The sequence below is a fragment of the Silurus meridionalis genome, chromosome 5 (assembly GCF_014805685.1).
Source record: "Silurus meridionalis isolate SWU-2019-XX chromosome 5, ASM1480568v1, whole genome shotgun sequence".
NCBI lineage: Eukaryota > Metazoa > Chordata > Actinopteri > Siluriformes > Siluridae > Silurus > Silurus meridionalis.
This window is the reverse complement of record NC_060888.1, coordinates 28,914,821-28,936,308: the sequence shown is the minus strand read 5'-3', so window position 1 is coordinate 28,936,308 and position 21,488 is coordinate 28,914,821. Positions and strand designations below refer to the sequence as shown.

At 43.2% G+C, this 21,488-nt stretch overlaps 1 protein-coding gene across 1 annotated transcript in view; it reads right to left on the bottom strand.

Moving 5' to 3' along the window:
- The window catches only part of LOC124385812 (receptor-type tyrosine-protein phosphatase beta-like), a 53,166-nt gene extending 42,367 nt beyond the window's left edge, over positions 1–10,799 (bottom strand). Inside the window, 5 exon segments of the mRNA XM_046849172.1 lie at positions 1,305–1,584; positions 2,817–5,257; positions 5,393–5,497; positions 7,701–8,096; positions 10,678–10,799. Of these exon segments, the coding sequence (XP_046705128.1) occupies positions 1,305–1,584; positions 2,817–5,257; positions 5,393–5,497; positions 7,701–8,096; positions 10,678–10,732 (3,277 nt within the window). The 5' untranslated portion in view covers positions 10,733–10,799.
- Between the last annotated feature and the right edge of the window lie 10,689 nt (positions 10,800–21,488).

Sequence of the window (21,488 nt, the reverse complement as noted above, 5' to 3'; positions counted from 1 at the left end):
GACAGTGGACAGAATTAGAAATTAGTTTGGGGACAGCGCATGTAGGACGTTTTGGAGACACGGTGAGGGAGGTGAGATTGAGATGGTTTGGACATGTGCAGAGGAGGGACATGGGGTATATCAGTAGAAGAATGCTGAGGATGGAGCCGCCAGCAAGGAGGAAAAGAGGCAGACCAAGGAGGAGGTTTATGGATGTGGTGAGGGAAGACATGCAGGTAGTTGGTGTGAAAGAGGAAGATAAAGAAGACAGAGGGGTATGGAGATGGATGATCTGCTGTGGTGACCCCTAATGGGAGAAGGCAAAAGAAGAAAAAGCACAAGAACAAGAACCAGATAAGATGCAAGTAAGTTTATTGCAGTTTATTGAAGCCAAATGTTTTACTACTGTGTGCAAAGAAAAATGTCCCAGAAGGAGCACATCACTAAACAAACCAACAGCACACAACCAGGAACATCAAATACTGCAGACTCCTGGGTGGGTCTGTGACTTGTCTGATACCCATAGTGAGCTTCATTTCCTCCCTTTGTTTTGTTTTTCACTGTTTTAACCATTTTCCCTGTTTAAATGAATGTACAGAGAATACTGAGCACCTGAGCTGTGTGACAAGAAGCAAGTTTGTGGCTAAATAACAATTCTAGATCTACTGTAGCTAACTCACATGTGAAAAGTCAGAAGTTCAGTGTGAATTGTTAAAACGTGTTTATTTCAGAGAAAATCAAATCAGAGTTCAGATCAGTCTGAATTATGAGCATCCACAGCAATTTTGAGAATGTTGAGAAGCATGCTACATTCCCATCAGGCTTTACTCTTTTGAATATGAAGTGTGTGTGTGTGTGTGTGTGTGTGTGTGTGTGTGTGTGTGTGTGTGTGTGTGTGTGTGTGTGTTATCTATTCCTCAAAACAAAACAAAACTCAGTGGCCTCCTGCATCCGCTAGAACAAGGTAACAATGAGAAAGGGAAATGACTTGGGGGTCAAGTGAACTTTCTGGAAACAAACACTTAAGATTAGTTGGCCCTCATTGTTGAGTTCTGCTTTATCACACACTCTTAATGTTCTTCCTACCAGGTTAGTGATGTGATCGTTTCGAATAAACCGAGTTAGCATAAAATAAAATACGCTGAAAAAAAGATCTAATGTGCGTGACTAAAACAACAACATCAGGAAATATTATTACCATCTTTAACTTCAGGAAAAAAACATTCACACATCTTTACATTCCAAATGACAAAACATTAATTAAACAATTAGAATATCAGAATCTTTTTAAAAAAATCATAAAAGAATTGAAAGACCATTCTTACCAGTCTGAAGTGAAATGTTGAAATGCTCTCCATCAGATTGGGAAATTATTCCAAAATGGTAAACAGTGCCAGGGTTCAGAGCTGAGAGCTTACAGTTATATGTGTTGCTGTGGGTTTGGATCTGAGAGCAGTTGGTTAACTGAGATCCAGTCACACAGTTGATCAGAGTAAAACCACAGAACTGTCCTGCTGATTTGAATTTAATCACAGCTGAGAATGTGCTCATGATGGCTTCAGTTTGGTTCACCACACACCTGACTGCTTCCTTTGTGGTTTCGAGCTGAAAGAAAATAAAACAGTCAGAAAAAGAAAAATGTACAGTATGAAATCCAAAATTTCACCTGTTGCTGGACAAACCTGTGCCCATCTCGCTGTGAGAGTGAGAGTCCAAGCAACCCAAATCCAGCATTGTTTCCATGCCAACATCTCACAATCAAAGCTGGAGAACAGGTGATTTTAAGCATTTTCTTCAATTAAAAGTATTTATAATCCATAACTCTTTCCTTCCTGTTGTGATCTATAAATTTTCTGCAGTTTAATTTGGATTATTTTTTAAACAAATAAACATTTCTAAGTCTAATGAGGAATGTAAAAACAATTGGATTCCTTTCGCTGTAGCTGACTCTAAAGTCTCTGATGCTTGCTGCCAGATTTCCACCTTTGCCTCCCTGAAGCTTCTCGGACACTCCACCCTACTGACTTCCTGCTCAACTTTCCCTTTTACACACCCTGCTCATTTATATTTGCTTAGAGTTCACATAATTACATTAATGAAAAGCTTCACATTAAGATCTAGCTAATAAATATTACTTCTGCTATCATTTTAGTTTTGTGAGCTGATCATCACTCAGTGTATCACCAACTTTTCCACCAAGTTCACTTAAAAAAAGAAACACTTTCTAAAGGCCAAGTGGAAAGTAAGGAAAAAGTCTCATTCCAGTCATGATTTAAAGACAAACAAGTTTCAATTTTATCCTTATAAATACACATTTTTAGGGCAATAGAGCATGATATGAGGGGTCTTCTCCACTCCTTTTTGATTAAGATTAAAATAGAGACAGACATCAGGCGGTAATGTTGGACATGTGTAAAAATGTATTACATTTTCTAGTCTATTAATAAGAATTGGAGACGGATGTTTTGCTGTGGCGACCCCTAATGGGTGCAGTCAAAAGAAGAAGAAGAAGAAGAAGAAGAAGAGGAAGAAGTAAAAGAGTCTATTGATAAGAATATTATTAGCAATAATGTCAAAAGCTGCATTAAGTTCAAGGAACAGAAGCGAGGAGACACAATCCTGATCAGAGACCAACAGCGACTCAGTTACCAGCGCTGTGTTTTTGTTCTATGATGAGCTCCTATGAAGGTATGTGCATAACTGTTATGCAACAATAACCATGACCACCATCAAATCTTTCAAATGCAGCACATCATCTCCTGTTGCTGAATTTAAATGGGTTACATTTGTTTTTTTTATTTTTGTAGTTTTTTTATTTTTTACTTTCAGTCTCTTACCTGAAGGGGGGTGGCGGTGGTTAATGTAGTGGAGATCACAGGGGTAGTTGAAATAGTTGTTGTTGGGGGTTCAGTACTAAGAAAATCAGTAGTAAGAATTGCTTTTGTTGTTGCCATTCTGCTCTTTGTTGCTGTAGATGTAGTTCCCTTAGTAGGTTTAGTTAAATGGATGGGTGTAGTTGCTTTAGTAGCTGTAATTATTAAAACAGATGTAGCTGGATTAATAGCTGTAGTTATATGGGCAGTTGTAGTTGCCTCAGTGGCTGTAGTTATAGGGGCAGCTGTAGTTGCCTTAGTGGCTGTAGTTGTAGGGGCACTTGAAGTTGCCTCAGTGGCTGTAGTTATAGGGGCAGTTGCAGTTGCCTTAGTGGCTGTAGTTATGGGGGCAGTTGTAGTTGCCTCAGTGGCTGTAGTCGTAGGGTCAGTTGTAGTTGCCTTAGTGGCTGTAGTTATGGGGGCAGTTGAAGTTGCCTCAGTGGCTGTAGTTATAGGGGCAGCTGTAGTTGCCTTAGTGGCTGTAGTTGAAGGGGCAGTTGAAGTTGCCTCAGTGGCTGTAGTTATAGGGGCAGTTGCAGTTGCCTCAGTAGCTGTAGTTATAGGGGCAGTTGCATTTGCCTCCGTAGCTGGAGTTATAGGGGCAGTTGTAGTTGCCTCAGTGTCTGTAGTTATAGGGGCAGTTGTAATTGCCTTAGTGGCTGTAGTTACAGGGGCAGTTGTAATTGCCTTAGTGTCTGTAGTTATAGGGGCAGTTGTAATTGCCTTAGTGTCTGTAGTTATAGGGGCAGTTGTAATTGCCTCAGTGTCTGTAGTTATAGGGTCAGTTGTAATTGCCTTAGTGGCTGTAGTTATAGGGGCAGTTGTAATTGCCTTAGTGGCTGTAGTTATAGGGGCAGTTGTAGTTGCCTCAGTGTCTGTAGTTAAAGGGGCATTTGTAGTTGCCTCAGTGTCTGTAGTTACAGGGGCAGTTGTAATTGGCTCAGTGTCTGTAGTTACAGGGGCAGTTGTAATTGCCTTAGTAGCTGTAGTTATAGGGGCAGTTGTAATTGCATTAGTGGCTTTAGTTATAGGGGCAGTTGTAAATGCCTTAGTGGCTGTAATTATAGGGGCACTTGTTGTCGCCTCAGTGTCTGTAGTTATAGGGGCAGTTGTAATTGCATTAGTGGCTTTAGTTATAGGGGCAGTTGTAATTGCCTTAGTGGCTGTAATTATAGGGGCACTTGTAGTCGCCTCAGTGTCTGTAGTTATAGGGGCAGTTGTAGTTGCCTCAGTGTCTGTAGTTACAGGGGCACTTGTAGTTGCCTCAGTGGCTGTAGTTATAGGGGCAGCTGTAATTGCCTTAGTGGCTGTAGTTATAGGGGCACTTGTAGTTGCCTCAGTGTCTCTAGTTATAGGGGCACTTGTAGTTGCCTCAGTGTCTGTAGTTATAGGGGCAGTTGTAGTTGCCTCAGTGTCTGTAGTTACAGGGGCAGTTGTAATTGCCTTAGTAGCTGTAGTTATAGGGGCAGTTGTAATTGCCTTAGTGGCTGTAGTTATAGGGGCACTTGTAGTTGCCTCAGTGTCTGTAGTTGTAGGAGCATCTGTAGTTGCCTCAGTAAATGTTGATATTGACTCAATTGTATATAGTGTTATTGGCAGATCTGAAGAAATGTCAGGGGTAGATGTAGTTATGTTTTTTGCTTTAACATTAGGGGTAATTGTGGTGGATCTGGGAGTTTTGGTTACAGGTGTAGTCGCTCTGTTAGATGTAGTTGTAGAGTAAGTTGAAGTTACAGGGTTAGTTATAGTTGGACTTGCTGTATTCACCGAGGATGTTGCAGTTGCTCTAAATGGCGTAGTTACAGGCCTTAATGTGTGTAATATTTTAGGATTATTTTTCCTAATAGATTTAGATACAAGTCCAGTTGTGGTTGGATCTGCTCTCATCACAGGAGCAGCAGTAAATCTAGTAGCAGATTGGAATACAGTTTTGGAAATCATGGTTGTTGTAGTAGCTGCAGCTGTGAGTTTGGTTAGATGAGCTGCAGTAGATGTGGTTTCTCTTAGTGTTTCAGTCTCTGTATCGGAATCTGTGGCCACTCTGGAGGCAGTTATAGTTGCCCTCATTAGGCTTGGTGTGTTGTGTGACCATGTTGTTGTGTGTTTTACAGGTTTGATGTCAGTCTGAGTCTCAGCTTCTGTAATAATTTGGGCTAAAAGGTCAAGTTTTGGTGTTGGGAAAACAGATGCAGAAGAGGAGGAATTAGAAGAGAGGTTAGAGGAGGAGTTAGAGGAGAAGCTAGATGAGTTGGAGGAGGTGTTAGAGGAGTTAAATGGGGTGTTTGGTGTAATTGGAAATCTGTAGTGTGTCATGTCATCTGTTGCAGGAAGTGATTTCTCCATGTTGTGGGTTCCAGTGGGATGATGTGTAAACTCTGAGCTCCAGCTGAAGTTCTGCAGGAAAACTGAAACAGTCGTAATGTTACTCATTACATTCCTCGTTTCTGAAGGGAGCTGTGAGACAGAGATAGCTTCCTGTTTCTCTATTTTAAAAAGTTTCAGGTCAACTGTGTGAGTCAGTTTGTCTTTGTTAAAGGTACCAGTTGTCCCGGTCCTTTTGGCTCTGGACCTAACTGTAATGTGCGATGTAACAGGGATCTTCACAGTTGTTATCGTTCCTGTGTTTTTATCAGTTGTTGAAGGACCTGGTGAAGGACAGAGAGATGGAGGATATTATGAATAAAAAAGTTGTAATATATCTTTCAGAACAGTTTTAGCACATAAACACATCATGGTAAGACAGTGGGATTAGAGTTATTTGATAATAATTATAATTACATCGGATTTTTACTCAACACAAAACGTTTAATAAACGTTCATTAATTTTCACAGACAATTTATGTTTATTCCTTATTTTCATTATTTTCTCTTTCATTTCATTCTTTCATTTATTTGAAAATTTTAAGTTTTATTATTAGTATTATGAATATAATTATTAAGATTATTGTTATTTTTATTCTTCTTCTAATTATTATTATTATTATTATTATTATTATTATTATTATTGTTATAAAAACCTCCTGTGCAAACCTTTCAGTTTCTCAGGTTGAATACTGGAGCTGCAGGACGTGTGCCAGATTATTTCATTATTTCGAGAATTTTTTAACTTTTAGAACTGAGCACACTGCAGCAGGGCAGACGTGTGTATGTGTGTGTGTGTGTGTGTGTGTGTGTGTGTGTGTGTGTGTAGCATTTCCTTAAACAGCAGTGAGTTACTGTGAGCTTAAAACACTGACAGGAAGAATCAATGTACGACATTCCTGTGACGACCGACAGCCTTGAACACAATGTGTGAGGAAACTGATATCAGGGGCACATCCTACACACACACACACACACACACACACACACACACACACACACACACACACACACACACACACACACACAAACACAGACAGTAGCTGTGTAGGGTTTTTTTTAATAAATATTTGTAACTTTTTTAATCTTAATGATATAATAAAAATAGAATATAATTTATAATTATTTTCAAATGTATTCAATTATTTATTTGTTTTTTTGTGACGTCAGAAGCATAAAAATTATAATGAACATATAATACAGTGGTGGTAGGTGGAAAAAGCTCAGGTATAAGAAATGTGTCACTAAAACACTCTCAACACCCTCAAGAGAGAAATGATAAAAAACAAAACATTTTGGTTGTGTAAAAAGAGTGGTTTTTGTTTGTTATTTTGGCCTCGGTCCACCCTGAAGGTTTTCCCAGTGCATATTTCAATATATCGCCCTTTTTAGGATATCATGGTGTTCATGTTCTATTCTTGTCTCTTATAACACCAGATGAACTCACATCCACCTTATACCCACCACTCCACCACTTATATCCCACCCCAGACTGGGACACAACAGAGGGAATAAAGGAGCTTTAATCACAGCTTGATTTTCTTCCCTGAGTGAAAGAGATCTTTCTTCTTGAACATGAAGTGAAAAGATAGAGAACAACATTTTGAAACTGACAGATGGAACCTTAACATCCAATCATAAGGAAATGAAAGAGAATTTGTCCAGAACTTTTTAAAGATGGACAGTGTGACAGAGAGTGTATGCACATAAAGGGTCTACTGAAGGACCTGCCCAAGTTCACTGATGCACAGAGACAATGCCTAGATTTAATTCGAGGAAAGGCTGAGGCTGTGAATCAGTTTTCCACCGGATGGTCTCCAGGATTAGGTAGACTTCCTTTTGAATTTTACACACATTTTTGGGTTTTTTTTTGTTTTTAAATGACGGACATAGTAGAAGTTTCCAGGACTTCTCAAAGAAGAAATGAACTGCAACCAGCTGCAGAAGTGGCGTTTTATCCATATTACTTCTCAGGCTGCTAAAGAACTGGAGACTGGTATCATTAATGTGTACAGATTATAAAAAAAACGTGCCTTTCAAATAGATTTAAACTGTTTTTAGAAAAAAATCTTAATGAGGCCATAAAGTTTTTAAATATTTATTTCAAACCCTCACATGATTAGTTGTTTGAGTCAAGTGCAGGAGAAGGAGAAGAGAAGGTGCAGTGATTAGGGTGGTAAAGGCACTTATAGTTGCTAAGATCCAAGAGGAGTCTGAATATTTTTAGTTGATGAAACATCTGGATGGATTTTTTTATGGCGTGGCCTTCAATGATGGAGCAGAAGAATCAACTAATTCTAAATATGTGACGTACAATTTTAATGTGTAATTAATGTATTCATTCATAATTTATTTATTTAATGAGACTGTCATGTTTAAGGTATGAAGAATGTTAATGTTTGTTAACATACTTCATTACCCCCACCCCCACACACACACTCCCCCGCCCCCTCTTCCCCTCTCTCTTGCCCCACACTTGAACAGTACCTGGATTTGAACACAGGTGTTTCGGCTCCACTTGCTGCTCTGTGTACTGGGTCCAGTTGGAGTGTTTGGGTTCGGACCTGACCACGGCTCTCTCCCCCTGTTTCTGCAGGTACAGTGGCAACATCTCCAACCCAAAGATCCCAAACTCATCATAACACTTCCATGAAGGGGCGGAGTTACAGGGGCGTGACTTCACCAAGCGTGCATGATAGGGTACACCTTCCTTCAGGTTCACCCATAAACATACTGCAGAGTGAGTGAGCTTCAGCTTTCTGTCTGGGGTCCAGCTCCAGTCCTGAGACGGGTTCCTCACCTCACATTTCCTCAAAACCACAAGCACTCCACCCTGAACTGTCACACACACACCTTTACTCGTGTGTCTGATCAGGAACCCACCTAAAACACACACACACACACACACACACACACACACACACACACACACACACACACACATTAACACACCTGTTGGGAAAAAATATTCTTAAATAGTTTGAAATAATAAGCATTACAGACCCCTCATCTTACCCCTCATCTCACACCTACCCCTCATCTTATCCTCATCTCACACCTTCCCTTATCTTACACCTACCCCTCATCTTACCCCTCATTTCACACCTTCCCTTATCTTACACCTACCCCTCATCTTACCCCTCATCTCACACCTTCCCTTATCTTACACCTACCCCTCATCTTACCCTCATCTCACACCTACCCCTCATCTTACCCCTCATTTCACACCTACCCCTCATCTTACACCTACCCCATCTTACCCCTAACCCTTGTATCACCCCTCATCTTACCCCTACCCCTCATCTTACACCTACCCCTCATCTCACCCCTCATCTCACCCCTACCCCTCATCTTACCCCTCATCTTACACCTCATCTCACACCTACCCCTCATCTTACACCTCATCTCACAACTCATCTCACTCCTACCCCTCATCTTACCCCTCACCTCACACCTACCCCTCATCTCACCCCTCATCTCACCCCTACCCCTCATCTTACCCCTCATCTTACCCCTTAACTCACACCTACCCCTCATCTTACCCCTCATCTCACACCTACCAATCGTCTTACCCCTCATCTCACCCCTTATCTCACTCCTCATCTTACCCTCATCCTACCCCTCATCTCACCCCTACCCCTCATTTCAACCCCCATCTTACCCCTACCCCTCATCTCACCACTCATCTTACCCCTACCTCTCATCTTACCACTACCCCTCATCTTACCCCTCATCTCACTCCTTATCTTACCCCTACCCCTCGTCTTACCCATCATCTCACTCCTCATCTTACCCCTAATCCTCATCTTACCCCTACCCCTCATCTTACCCCTCATCTCAGTCCTCATCTTACCCCTACCCCTCATCTTACCCCTCATCTCACTCCTCATCTTACCCTCATCTCACTCCTCATCTTACCCCTCATCTTACTGCTCATCTCATCCCTACCACTCATCTAACCCATCATCTAACCCCTACCACTCATCTCACCCCTACCCCTCATCTTACCCCTCATCTTACACCTCATCTCACACCTACCCCTCATCTTACACCTCATCTCACAACTCATCTCACTCCTACCCCTCATCTTACCCCTCACCTCACACCTACCCCTCATCTCACCCCTCATCTCACCCCTACCCTCATCTTACCCTCATCTTACCCCTTAACTCACACCTACCCCTCATCTTACCCTCATCTCACACCTACCAATCGTCTTACCCCTCATCTCACCCCTTATCTCACTCCTCATCTTACCCTCATCCTACCCCTCATCTCACCCCTACCCCTCATTTCAACCCCCATCTTACCCCTACCCTCATCTCACCACTCATCTTACCCCTACCTCTCATCTTACCACTACCCCTCATCTTACCCTCATCTCACTCCTTATCTTACCCCTACCCCTCGTCTTACCCATCATCTCACTCCTCATCTTACCCCTAATCCTCATCTTACCCCTACCCTCATCTTACCCTCATCTCAGTCCTCATCTTACCCCTACCCTCATCTTACCCTCATCTCACTCCTCATCTTACCCTCATCTCACTCCTCATCTTACCCTCATCTTACTGCTCATCTCATCCCTACCACTCATCTAACCCATCATCTAACCCCTACCACTCATCTCACCCCTACCCTCATCTTACCCTCATCTCACTCCTCATCTTACCCCTACCCTCATCTTACCCTCATCTCACTCTTCATCTTACCCCTACCCCACATCTTACCCTCATCTCACTCCTCATCTTACCCCTACCCCTCATCTTACCCCTCATCTCACTCTTCATCTTACCCCTCATCTTACCGCTCATCTCATCCCTACCACTCATCTCACCCCTCATCCTAACCTTCATCTAAGGAATTGTTCCTTAAGATAAATTTGTGGAATAAATTGGTATAAAATAGACAAACTGTATTATTTATTATTTAATAGTAATTTGTTAATAGATGTAACTGCTGAACTCAACATGGTGTAAAGATCAAATATTGACATAATCAGAAATACGAGGAAACACAGCTGTGAGAAATAAGATGTTGGTTATTTAATGATGTTAGTTTTAGTAAAGTGCAGTAGATAAATACATTTGTGATCTTATACATTTTTTAAATGTTTCCTCTGAATTATCCTCATTAATTAATTTAAAGTATAAAGAAAAGTTTCACAGTTTATTGAATAGAATTTACTTTTTAACAGACGCACAGTGTAGCATGTGCATAATGAACACTATAAACATAACTCGTTACAGATATAACTATTAAAAGAACTAATTTTCAGGTTACAAAAGTGAAAGAAAAAATATCGATAAGAAACATACGTGTGTATATTTTTAGATAGATTTAATGTAAACAAGTTTGAACAGAAAAGAATCACACACACACACACACACACACACACACACACACACACACACACACACACACACACACAGTAACAGTGTGTGAGTATACATGTAATACTCACTGTATGTGAAGAAGTGTAGCAGTAGTAAGAGGAGTGTGTAGAAGTGTGTGTCCATGTTCACGCTCAGTGCACAAATGAAGGAGGAAAAGAACTGTGAGGAGGAAAGAAGTCAGAGAGCAGTGCTTCCTACTATTCTACTGCTGTGTATCCTCACACAAACATACACACACACACACACACACACACACACACACACACACACACACACACACACACACACACACACACACACACACACACACACACACACACACACACTCCTGCAGAAACAAACAAGCTGAATTTTCAGTATTTTTCTGAATGGACTTTCTGGTTCCCTTCTGAGTCTGGTTCCTTTAAAGTTTTCTTGTCCATTGTTAAAAACAAATACAAATACTACATATACAGTAAGGAAAATTAGTATTTGAACACCCTGCTATTTTGCAAGTTCTCCCACTTAGAAATCATGGAGGGTCTGAAATTGTCATCGTAGGTGCATGTCCACTGTGAGAGACATAATCTAAAAAAAAATCCAGAAATCACAATATATGATTTTTAAACTATTTATTTGTATGATACAGCTGCAAATAAGTATTTGAACACCTGTCTATCAGCTAGAATTCTGACCCTCAAAGACCTGTTAGTCTGCCTTTAAAATGTCCACCTCCACTACATTTATTATCCTACCTGCACCTGTTTGAGGTCGTTAGCTGCATAAAGACACCTGTCCACCCCATACAATCAGTAAGAATCCAACTACTAACATGGCCAAGACCAAAGAGCTGTCCAAAGACACTAGAGACAAAATTGTACACCTCCACAAGGCTGGAAAGGGCTACGGGAAATTGCCAAGCAGCTTGGTGAAAAAGGTCCACTGTTGGAGCAATCATTAGAAAATGGAAGAAGCTAAACATGACTGTCAATCTCCTCGGACTGGGGCTCCATGCAAGATCTCACCGTGGGGTCTCAATGATCCTAAGAAAGGTGAGAAATCAGCCCAGAACTACACGGGAGGAGCTGGTCAATGACCTGAAAAGAGCTGGGACCACCATTTCCAAGGTTACTGTTGGTAATACACTAAGACGTCATGGTTTGAAATCATGCATGGCACGGAAGGTTCCCCTGCTTAAACCAGCACATGTCCAGGCACGCCTTTGCCAATGACCATTTGGATGATCCAGAGGAGTCATGGGAGAAAGTCATGTGGTCAGATGAGACCAAAATAGAACTTTTGGGTCATAATTCCACTAAACGTGTTTGGAGGAAGAAGAATGATGAGTACCATCCCAAGAACACCATCCCTACTGTGAAGCATGGGGTGGTAGCATCATGCTTTGGGGTGTTTTTCTGCACATGGGACAGGGCGACTGCACTGTATTAAGGAGAGGATGACCGGGGCCATGTATTGCGAGATTTTGGGAACAACCTCCTTCCCTCAGTTAGAGCATTGAAGATGGGTCGAGGCTGGGTCTTCCAACATGACAATGACCAAGCACACAGCCAGGATAACCAAGGAGTGGCTCTGTAAGAAGCATATCAAGGTTCTGGCGTGGCCTAGCCAGTCTCCAGACCTAAACCCAATAGAGAATCTTTGAGGAGCTCAAACTCCGTGTTTCTCAGCGACAGGCCAGAAACCTGACTGATCTAGAGAAGATCTGTGTGAAGGAGTGGGCCAAAATCCTCCTGCAGTGTGTGCAAACCTGGTGAAAAACTACAGGAAACGTTTGACCTCTGTAATTGCAAACAAAGGCTACTGTACCAAATATTAACATTGACTTTCTCAGGTGTTCAAATACTTATTTGCAGCTGTATCATACAAATAAATAGTTAAAAATCATACATTGTGATTTCTGGATTTTCTTTTTAGATTATGTCTCTCACAGTGGACATGCACCTACGATGACAATTTCAGACCCCTCCATGATTTCTAAGTGGGAGAACTTGCAAAATAGCAGGGTGTTCAAATACTTATTTTCCTCACTGTGCGTATGGATACTACTTTCGCTTAGTTTAAAACTGCATTCACACAACAGTTTTATATAGAAAAATTAATAAAAGAACAATTATCACTAAACAATAAGACAGATGAGACAGGAAGTGAAATCAATCCAGATTGATTATACAAGTCTTCTTCTTCTTCTTTGGCTTCTCCCATTAGGGGGCACCACAGAGGATCATCTGTCCCCCCCCATACAATACCATAACTTCTCTCTCCACCCTGTCGTATGTTTTCTCTAAATCTACACATACACAATGCAGCTCCTTCTGGCCTTCTCTATACTTCTCCATCAACATTCTCAAAACAAATAAGGCGTCTGTGGTGCTCTTCCTCAGCATAAAACTATACTGCTGCTCACAGATGGTCACCTCTTCTCTCAGCCTGGCTTCCACTACTCTTTCCCAGAACTTCATGGTGTGACTGATCAACTTAATTCCCCTGTAGTTACTGCAGGTCTGCACATCTCCCTTATTCTTAAAGATCAGTACCAGCACACTCCCTCTTCATTCCTCAGACATCTTCTCACCTTCCAGAATCCTGTTAAACAATCTGGTTAAAAACTCTAATGCATCTCTCCTAAACATCTCCCTGCTTCTACCGGTATGTCATCTGGTCCAACCGACTTTCCACTCTTCATTCTCTTAATCGCTGCTCTCACTTCCTCCTTACTAATCCTATCCACTTCCTGCTTCACATCTCCACACCATCCAACCTTCTCTCTCTCTGATTTTCCTCATTCATCAGCTGCTCAAAATACTCCCTCCACCTTCTCAACACACTCTCCTCACTAGTCAACACATTTCCATCTCCATCCTTTATTGCTCTAACTTGCAGCACATCCTTCCCAGCTCGGTTCCTCTGCCTGGCCAATTGCTACAAATCCCCTCAGTGTCCAACTTCTCCTACAGCTCCTCATATGCCTTTTCCTGGGCTTTAACCACATCCCTCTTCACCTGCTGCTGCATCTCCTTGTACTCCTGCCTACTTTTCTCATCACTCTGCTGATCCCAGTTCTGTTTCTCCAACCTCTTTTCCCTTATGCACCCCTGCACTTCCTCATTCCACCACCACATCTCTTTGTCTTCCTTTCTATTTCAAAATGTTACACCAAGTACATTTCTACTGTCTCAAGTCAAGTCAAGTAGCTTTTATTGTCATTTCAACCATATATAGCTGACGTCATTGCACAGTGAAATGAAACAACATTCCTCCTGAACCCTGGTGCTGCATACATCAACAATTACAGAAAACAGAAAAGACAGAGTTAAGGACTAGTAAGCATCCTCATCACCTAAAGTGAATGTATGCAACTTGGTGCAAACAGTGCAAAGACAACACAAAATACAAAATAGCACCACCAGTAAACCTGTTGTATATTGCACACTGTGGTGTGTAAGAGACGTAAAGTGAACAGTAATAAAAAATCTAAACAAAATGTTGTGCAAAAGAGCAAATAGGGTCAATCCAGAAAAGATGTGCGTGGGGAGTGTGTGTGACAGGTGTGTGGGGTCGTCCACAATGCTGTTGGCTTTGCGGATGCAGCGTGTGGTGTAAGTGTCCATGATAGAGGAGAGAGACTCTTCTCAGCTGTTCTCACTATCCTCTGTAGGGTCTTGTAATCCGAGATGGTGCAGTTCCCAAACCAGGCAGTAATGCAGCTGCTAAGGATGCTCTCAATGGTCCTGATTATACACTGATTATACACTGATCACATATTGATTACTGATGCCTGGTCCTGGCCCACCTAAAGGACATCACTGGTCCTTTGCTGGATCCCCTTCAGTTTGCCTACAGAGCAAATAGGTATGTAGATTATGCAGTCAACATGGGTCTGCATTAGATACTGCAACATCTTGACAGACCTGGTACCTAGGCAAGGATCTTGTTTATAGACTTCAGTTCTGCCTTTAAAACCAATATTCCTGACTTTCTCTCAACCAATCTGACCCAGATTACCGTGCCCACCCAAATCTGTCTGTGGATCACCAGCTTCCAGACAGACAAGCAACTGACAGTGAGGCTGGGCAAACTCGCATCCAGGTCTCTCACTATCAGCACTGGTGCTCCCCAGGGTTGCATTCTCTCCCCACTGCTCTTCTCACTGTACACAAGTGACTGCATCTCTAAAAAACTCCTCTGTCAGGCTCCTGAAGTTTGTGCACTACACTACAGTCATCGGCCTCATCCAGGATGGAGACGAGTTTGCTTACAGACAGGAGGTTAAAGAGCTGACTGTCTGGTGCAATCACCACAACCTGGAGCTCAACACGCTCAAAACAGTGGAGATGATCGTGGACTTCAGGAGAAATTCCCCAGCACTCCTCCCACTCACCACCTTGAACAGTACTGTAACAACAGTGGAGTCATTCAAGTTTCTGGGTACCACCATCTCTCAGGACCTGAAGTGGGACAATAACAGCAGAGGTTGTGATCCTTCAACCTCCCACATGAGCTGATGAAACAATTCTACTCTGCCATCATTGAGTCTGTCCTGTGTAGATCTATAACAGTCTGGTTTGGTTCAGCTACAAAATCAGACATCAGGAGGCTACAGTGGATGGTCAGGACTGCTCAGAGGATTATTTGTGCCCCACTGCCTAATATCCAAGATCTTTACTCATCCAGAGTGGAGAAAAGGGCTAAAAAAATTACCTTGGACCCCACACACCAAGCCCACTATTTCTTCCAACTGTTAACTTCTGTTACTTTTTACAGAACCTCGTTTACTAGAACAGCCAGGCACAAGAACAGTTTATTCCCACAGGCTATAATCAACATGAACAATTACAATATTCATAACTACACATTGTCCATCATAACTGACACGTTTATACATAAAATCCAAATTGTCTATTTGTAAATGAAACACTTTTAAATAACATCCGTGCATTCATTTAAACAACATTTACTCTGTATATATTCTGCATTATTTAACTGTCTGCTTTACTATTCTGGTACATTATGTCTGTACTTCTGTGTGTCTCCTGCACTGGAAGCTTGGTACGGTGTGGTATAAAGTGCACTGTGCAGTAAGTGCACTGTGCGGTATGGTGTGGTATAAAGTGAACGTGTGCGGTATGGTGTGGAATAAAGTGAACGTGTGCGGTATGGTGTGGTATAAAGTGCACTGTGTGGCATGGTGTGGCATAAAGTGCACGGTGCGGTATGGTGTGGCATAAAGTGCACTGTGCGGTATGGTGTGGTATAAAGTGAACGTGTGTGGTATGGTGTGGCATAAAGTGCACTGTGTGGTATGGTGTGGCACAAAGTGCACTGTGCGGTATGGTGGGGCATAAAGTGCACGGTGCGGTATGGTGTGGTATAAAGTGCACTGTGCGGTGTGGTGTGATGTAAAGTGCACTGTGTGGTATGGTGTGGCGTAAAGTGCACTGTGCGGTATGGTGTGGTGTAAAGTGCACTGTGCAGTTTGGTGTGGTGTAAAGTGCACTGTGGGGTATGGTGTGGCATAAGTGCACTGCGCGGTATGGTGTGGTATAAAGTGCACTGTGCGGTATGGGGTGGCATAAGTGCACTGTGCGGTATGGTGTGGTATAAAGTGCACTGTGTGGTATGGTGTGGTATAAAAGGCACTGTGCGGTATGGTGTGGTATAAAGTGCACTGTGCGGTGTGGTGTGGTATAAAGTGCACTGTGCGGTGTGGTGTGGTATAAAGTGCACTGTGCAGTGTGGCATGAGTGCACTGTGCGGTGTGGTGTGGTATAAAGTGTACTGTGTGGTGTGGCATGAGTGTACTGTGTGGTATGGTGTGGTATAAAGTGCATTGTGCGGTGTGGTGTGGTATAAAGCTGTGTGCACTGTGCTGTATGGTGTGGTATAAAGTGCACTGTGTGGTGAGGTGTGGTATAAAGTGCACTGTGAGGTATGGTGTGGTATAAGTGCACTGTGCGGTATTATGTGGTATAAAGTGCACTGTGTGGTGTGGCATGAGTGCACTGTGCGGTATGGTGTGGTGTAAAGTGCACTGTGCGGTATGGTGTGGTATAAAGTGCACAGTGCCGTATGGTGTGGTATAAAGTGCACTGTACAGTATGGTGTAGTATAAAGTGCACTGTACAGTATGGTGTGGTATAAAGTGAATGTGTGTGGTATGGTGTGGTATAAAGTGCACTGTGCGGTATGGTGTGGTATAAAGTGAACGTGTGCGGTATGGTGTGGTATAAAGTGCACTGTGCGGTATGGTGTGGCATAAAGTGCACTGTGTGTGTGGCATGAGTGCACTGTGTGGTATGGTGTGGTGTAAAGTGCACTGTGCGGTATGGTGTGGTATAAAGTGCACTGTAGGGTATGGTGTGGTATAAAGTGAACGTGTGCGGTATGGTGTGGTATAAAGTGCACAGTGCGGTATGGTGTGGTATAAAGTGCACTGTGCGGTATGGTGCGGTATAAAGTGAACGTGTGCGGTATGGTGTGGTATAAAGTGCACTGTGCGGCATGGTGTGGCATAAGTGCACTGTGCAGTAAGTGCACTGTGCAGTAAGTGCACTGTGCAGTATGGTGTGGTATAAAAGGCACTGTGCGGTATGGTGTGGCACAAAGTGCACTGTGCAGTTTGGTGTGGTGTAAAGTGCACTGTGTGGTGTGGTATAAAGTGAGCGTGTGCGGTATGGTGTGGTATAAAGTGCACAGTGCGGTATGGTGTGGTATAAAGTGCACTGTACAGAATGGTGTGGTATACAGTGAATGTATGTGGTATGGTGTGGTATAAAGTGCACTGTGCGGTATGGTGCGGTATAAAGTGAACGTGTGCGGTATGGTGTGGTATACATTTACATTTGCGGCATTTGACAGACGCCCTTATCCAGAGCGACTTACAACTGAGCAGGGATCGTTTAGGCTTTGCTCAAGGCCCAGCAGTGGCAGCTTGGTGGTGGTGGGATTTGAACCTGTGATCTTCTGATCCAAAGCCCAATGCCTTAACCACTGAGCTACCACCTCCCCTATGGTATAAAGTGAACGTGTGCGGTATGGTGTGGTATAAAGTGCACTGTGCGGCATGGTGTGGCATAAAGTGCACTGTGCGGTATGGTGTGGCATAAAGTGCACTGTGCGGTATGGTGTGGTATAAAGTGAACGTGTGCTGTATGGTGTGGCATAAAGTGCACTGTGCGGTATGGTGTGGTATAAAGTGCACTGTGTGGTATGGTGTGGCATAAAGTGCACTGTGCGGTATGGTGGGGCATAAAGTGCACGGTGCGGTATGGTGTGGCATAAAGTGCACTATACGGTATGGTGTGGCATAAGTGCACTATGCGGTATAGTGTGGTATAAAGTGCACTGTGCGGTATTGTGTGGTATAAAGTGCACTGTGAGGTGTGGTGTGGCATAAAGTGCACTGTGCGGTATGGTGTGGTATAAAGTGCACTGTGTGGTGTGGCATGAGTGCACTGTGCGGTGTGGTGTAGTATAAAGTGCACTGTGTCGTGTGGCATGAGTGCACTGTGTGGTATGGTGTGGTATAAAGTGCACTGTGCGGTATGGTGTGGTATAAAGTGCACTGTGTGGTATTCAATTCAATTCAATTCATTTTTATTTGTATAGCACTTTTAACAATGAACATTGTCTCAAAGCAGCTTTACACAGATAATGTGGTGATTAAATGTAAATATGTTCTTTGTAAGTATGTTTGTCCCCGATGAGCAACTGTGGCAAGGAAAAACTCCCCGAGATGGCAAAGGAAGAAACCTTGAGAGAAACCCATCCTCATCTGGGTTGCACCAAATGTCTATTTGAAGCATATATGCAAAGTTGCGGGGTACAGTGATGATGATCAGAAGCAAACTGCACTCCCGAGTCAGTGCAGCAGACCGCTGACACCAACTACAGTCCAATCCCTCCTCAAAAGCACCGGTTCTACTCCGGAATTATATGGAACCACCCAAGGTGTTGATGAGAGACCGCCCCGAGCTGCACAGAAGTGTGAAGATCCATGGAGGGGAGAGGGGCAGGAACAGTGGTCACTGGAGCCTCAGGAGCATGTTTAACTCGACCGAAGAGAGAGAGAGAGAGAGAGAGAGAGAGAGAGAGAGAGAGAGAGAGAGAGAGGGTGACGGAAGAGAAGGATATGGATTATTAAGTGTAACTATTGGTGTATGAAAGTTAATGTCACTGTGCAGTTTGGACTCGCAAGACTCGCTATGGCAGCATAACTAAAAGGGAGAACCAGAAGGTAACACAGACATGAGGGATCTCTGGGATAAGAGACGACCCACCACACCACCGCTCAACAAACCTGAGTGAACGTGTGAATGTGAGGGACGACAGCATACAAATATACCAGTTCACCAAACACTCTATATCCATGCGCCTCCAGATCTGAGCCTTTACCTAAGAAAATCTACTGATAAAAGGCTTGACTAAATAAATAAGTTTTCAACCTCGACTTGAACACTGAGACTGTGTCCGAGTCCCGAACACTGATTGGAAGGCTGTTCCATAACTGTGGGGCTTTATAAGAGAAAGATCTGCCCCCTGCTGTAGTCTTCATTATTTGAGGAACCAACAGATAGCCAGCACCTTTTGATCTAAGTAGGCGTGGAGGATCATACTGGTACAGAAGTTCACTCAGATACTGTGGTGCGAGACCGTTAAGTGCTTTATCGTCAGTAGTAATATTTTATAATCAATGCGAGATTTGATTGGGAGCCAGTGTAGACTGATTAAAACAGGGGTGATGTGGTCATATTTCCTAGATCTAGTGAGGACCCTTGCTGCTGCATTCTGGACTAACTGAAGCTTATTTATGCACTTACTCGCACACCCAGACAGTAAAGCGTTACAGTAGTCTAATCTAGAAGTAACAAAAGCATGAACTAGTTTTTCTGCATCCTGTAACGACATCATATTTCTAATCTTAGCAATATTTCTAAGGTGAAAGAAGGCGATTCTGGTGATATTATTCACGTGAGACTCAAAGGAAAGACTCGGGTCAATAATCACATCAAGGTCTTTGACAGCCGTACATGCTGAAACAGAAACACCATCCAGAGATGCTACATAATCGGAAAGTTTATTTCTAGCTGCATGTGGTCCTAGTAAAAGTACTTCCGTCTTATCTGAGTTGAGCAGAAGAAAGTTATTAAGCATCCACTGTCTAATGTCCTTTACACACTTCTCAACATTGTTGAGCTGATCTAGCTCATCTGGCTTTGCTGAAATATACAGCTGTGTGTCATCAGCATAGCAATGGAGGCGAATCCCATGTTTATGAATGATTTCACCAAGAGGCAGCATATATAAAGAGAAAAATGTATGGTGTGGCATAAAGTGCACTGTGCGGTATGGTGTGGTATAAAGTGCACTGTGCGGTATGGTGTGGTATAAAGTGAACGTGTGCAGTACGGTGTGGCATAAAGTGCACTGTGCGGTGTGGTGTGGTATAAAGTGCACTGTGTGGTGTGGCATGAGTGCACTGTGCGGTATGGTGTGGTATAAAGTGCATTGTGCGGTGTGGTGTGGTATAAAGCTGTGTGCACTGTGCTGTGTGGTGTGGTATAAAGTGCACTGTACAGTATGGTGTGGTATAAAGTGCACTGTGTGGTGTGGAATAAAGTGAATGTGTGCGGTACGGTGTGGCATAAAGTGCACTGTGCGATATGATGTGAGATAAAGTGCACTGTGTGGTATGGTGTGGTATAAAGTGCACTGTGCGGTATGGTGTGGTATAAAGTGAGCGTGTGCGGTATGGTGTGGTATAAAGTGAACGTGTGCGGTACGGTGTGGCATAAAGTGCACTGTGCGGTATGGTGTGGTATAAAGTGCACTGTGCGGTATGGTGTGCATAAAAGTGCACTGTGCGGTATGGTGTGGTATAAAGTGAGCGTGTGCGGTATGGTGTGGTATAAAGTGACCGTGTGCGGTATGGTGTGGCATAAAGTGCACAGTGCGGTATGGTGTGGTATAAAGTGCACTGTACAGTATGGTGTGGTATAAAGTGCACTGTGTGGTGTGGCATAAAGTGCACTGTGTGGTATGGTGTGGTATAAAGTGAACTGTGCGATATGGTGTGGTATAAAGTGCACTGTACAGTATGGTGTGGTATAAAGTGCACTGTGTGGTATGGTGTGGTATAAAGTGAACGTGTGCGGTACGGTGTGGCATAAAGTGCACTGTGTGGTATGGTGTGGCATAAAGTGCACTATACGGTCTGGTGTGGTATAAAGTGAACTGTGCGATATGGTGTGGTATAAAGTGCACTGTGCGGTATGGTGTGGCATAAGTGCACTGTGCGGTATGGTGTGGCATAAAGTGCACTGTGCGGTATGGTGTGGCATAAGTGCACTGTGCGGTATGGTGTGGCACAAAGTGCACGGTGCGGTATGGTGTGGCATAAAGTGCACTGTGCGGTATGGTGTGGTATAAAGTGCACTGTGTGGTGTGGCATAAAGTGCACTGTGTGGTATGGTGTGGCATAAAGTGCACTGTGCGGTATGGTGTGGTATAAAGTGCACTATACGGTATGGTGTGGTATAAAGTGCACTGTGCGGTATGGTGTGGTATAAAGTGCACTGTGCGGTATGGTGTGGCATAAGTGCACTGTGCGGTATGGTGTGGCATAAAGTGCACTGTGCGGTATGGTGTGGTATAAAGTGCACTGTGCGGTATGGTGTGGTATGAAGTGAACATGTGCAGTACGGTGTGGCATAAAGTGCACTGTGCGGTATGGTGTGGTATAAAGTGCACTGTCCGGTATGGTGTGGCATAAAGTGCACTGTGCGGTATGGTGTGGTATAAAGTGAACGTGTGCGGTATGGTGTGGCATAAAGTGCACTGTACAGTATGGTGCTGTATAAAGTGAACGTGTGTGGTATGGTGT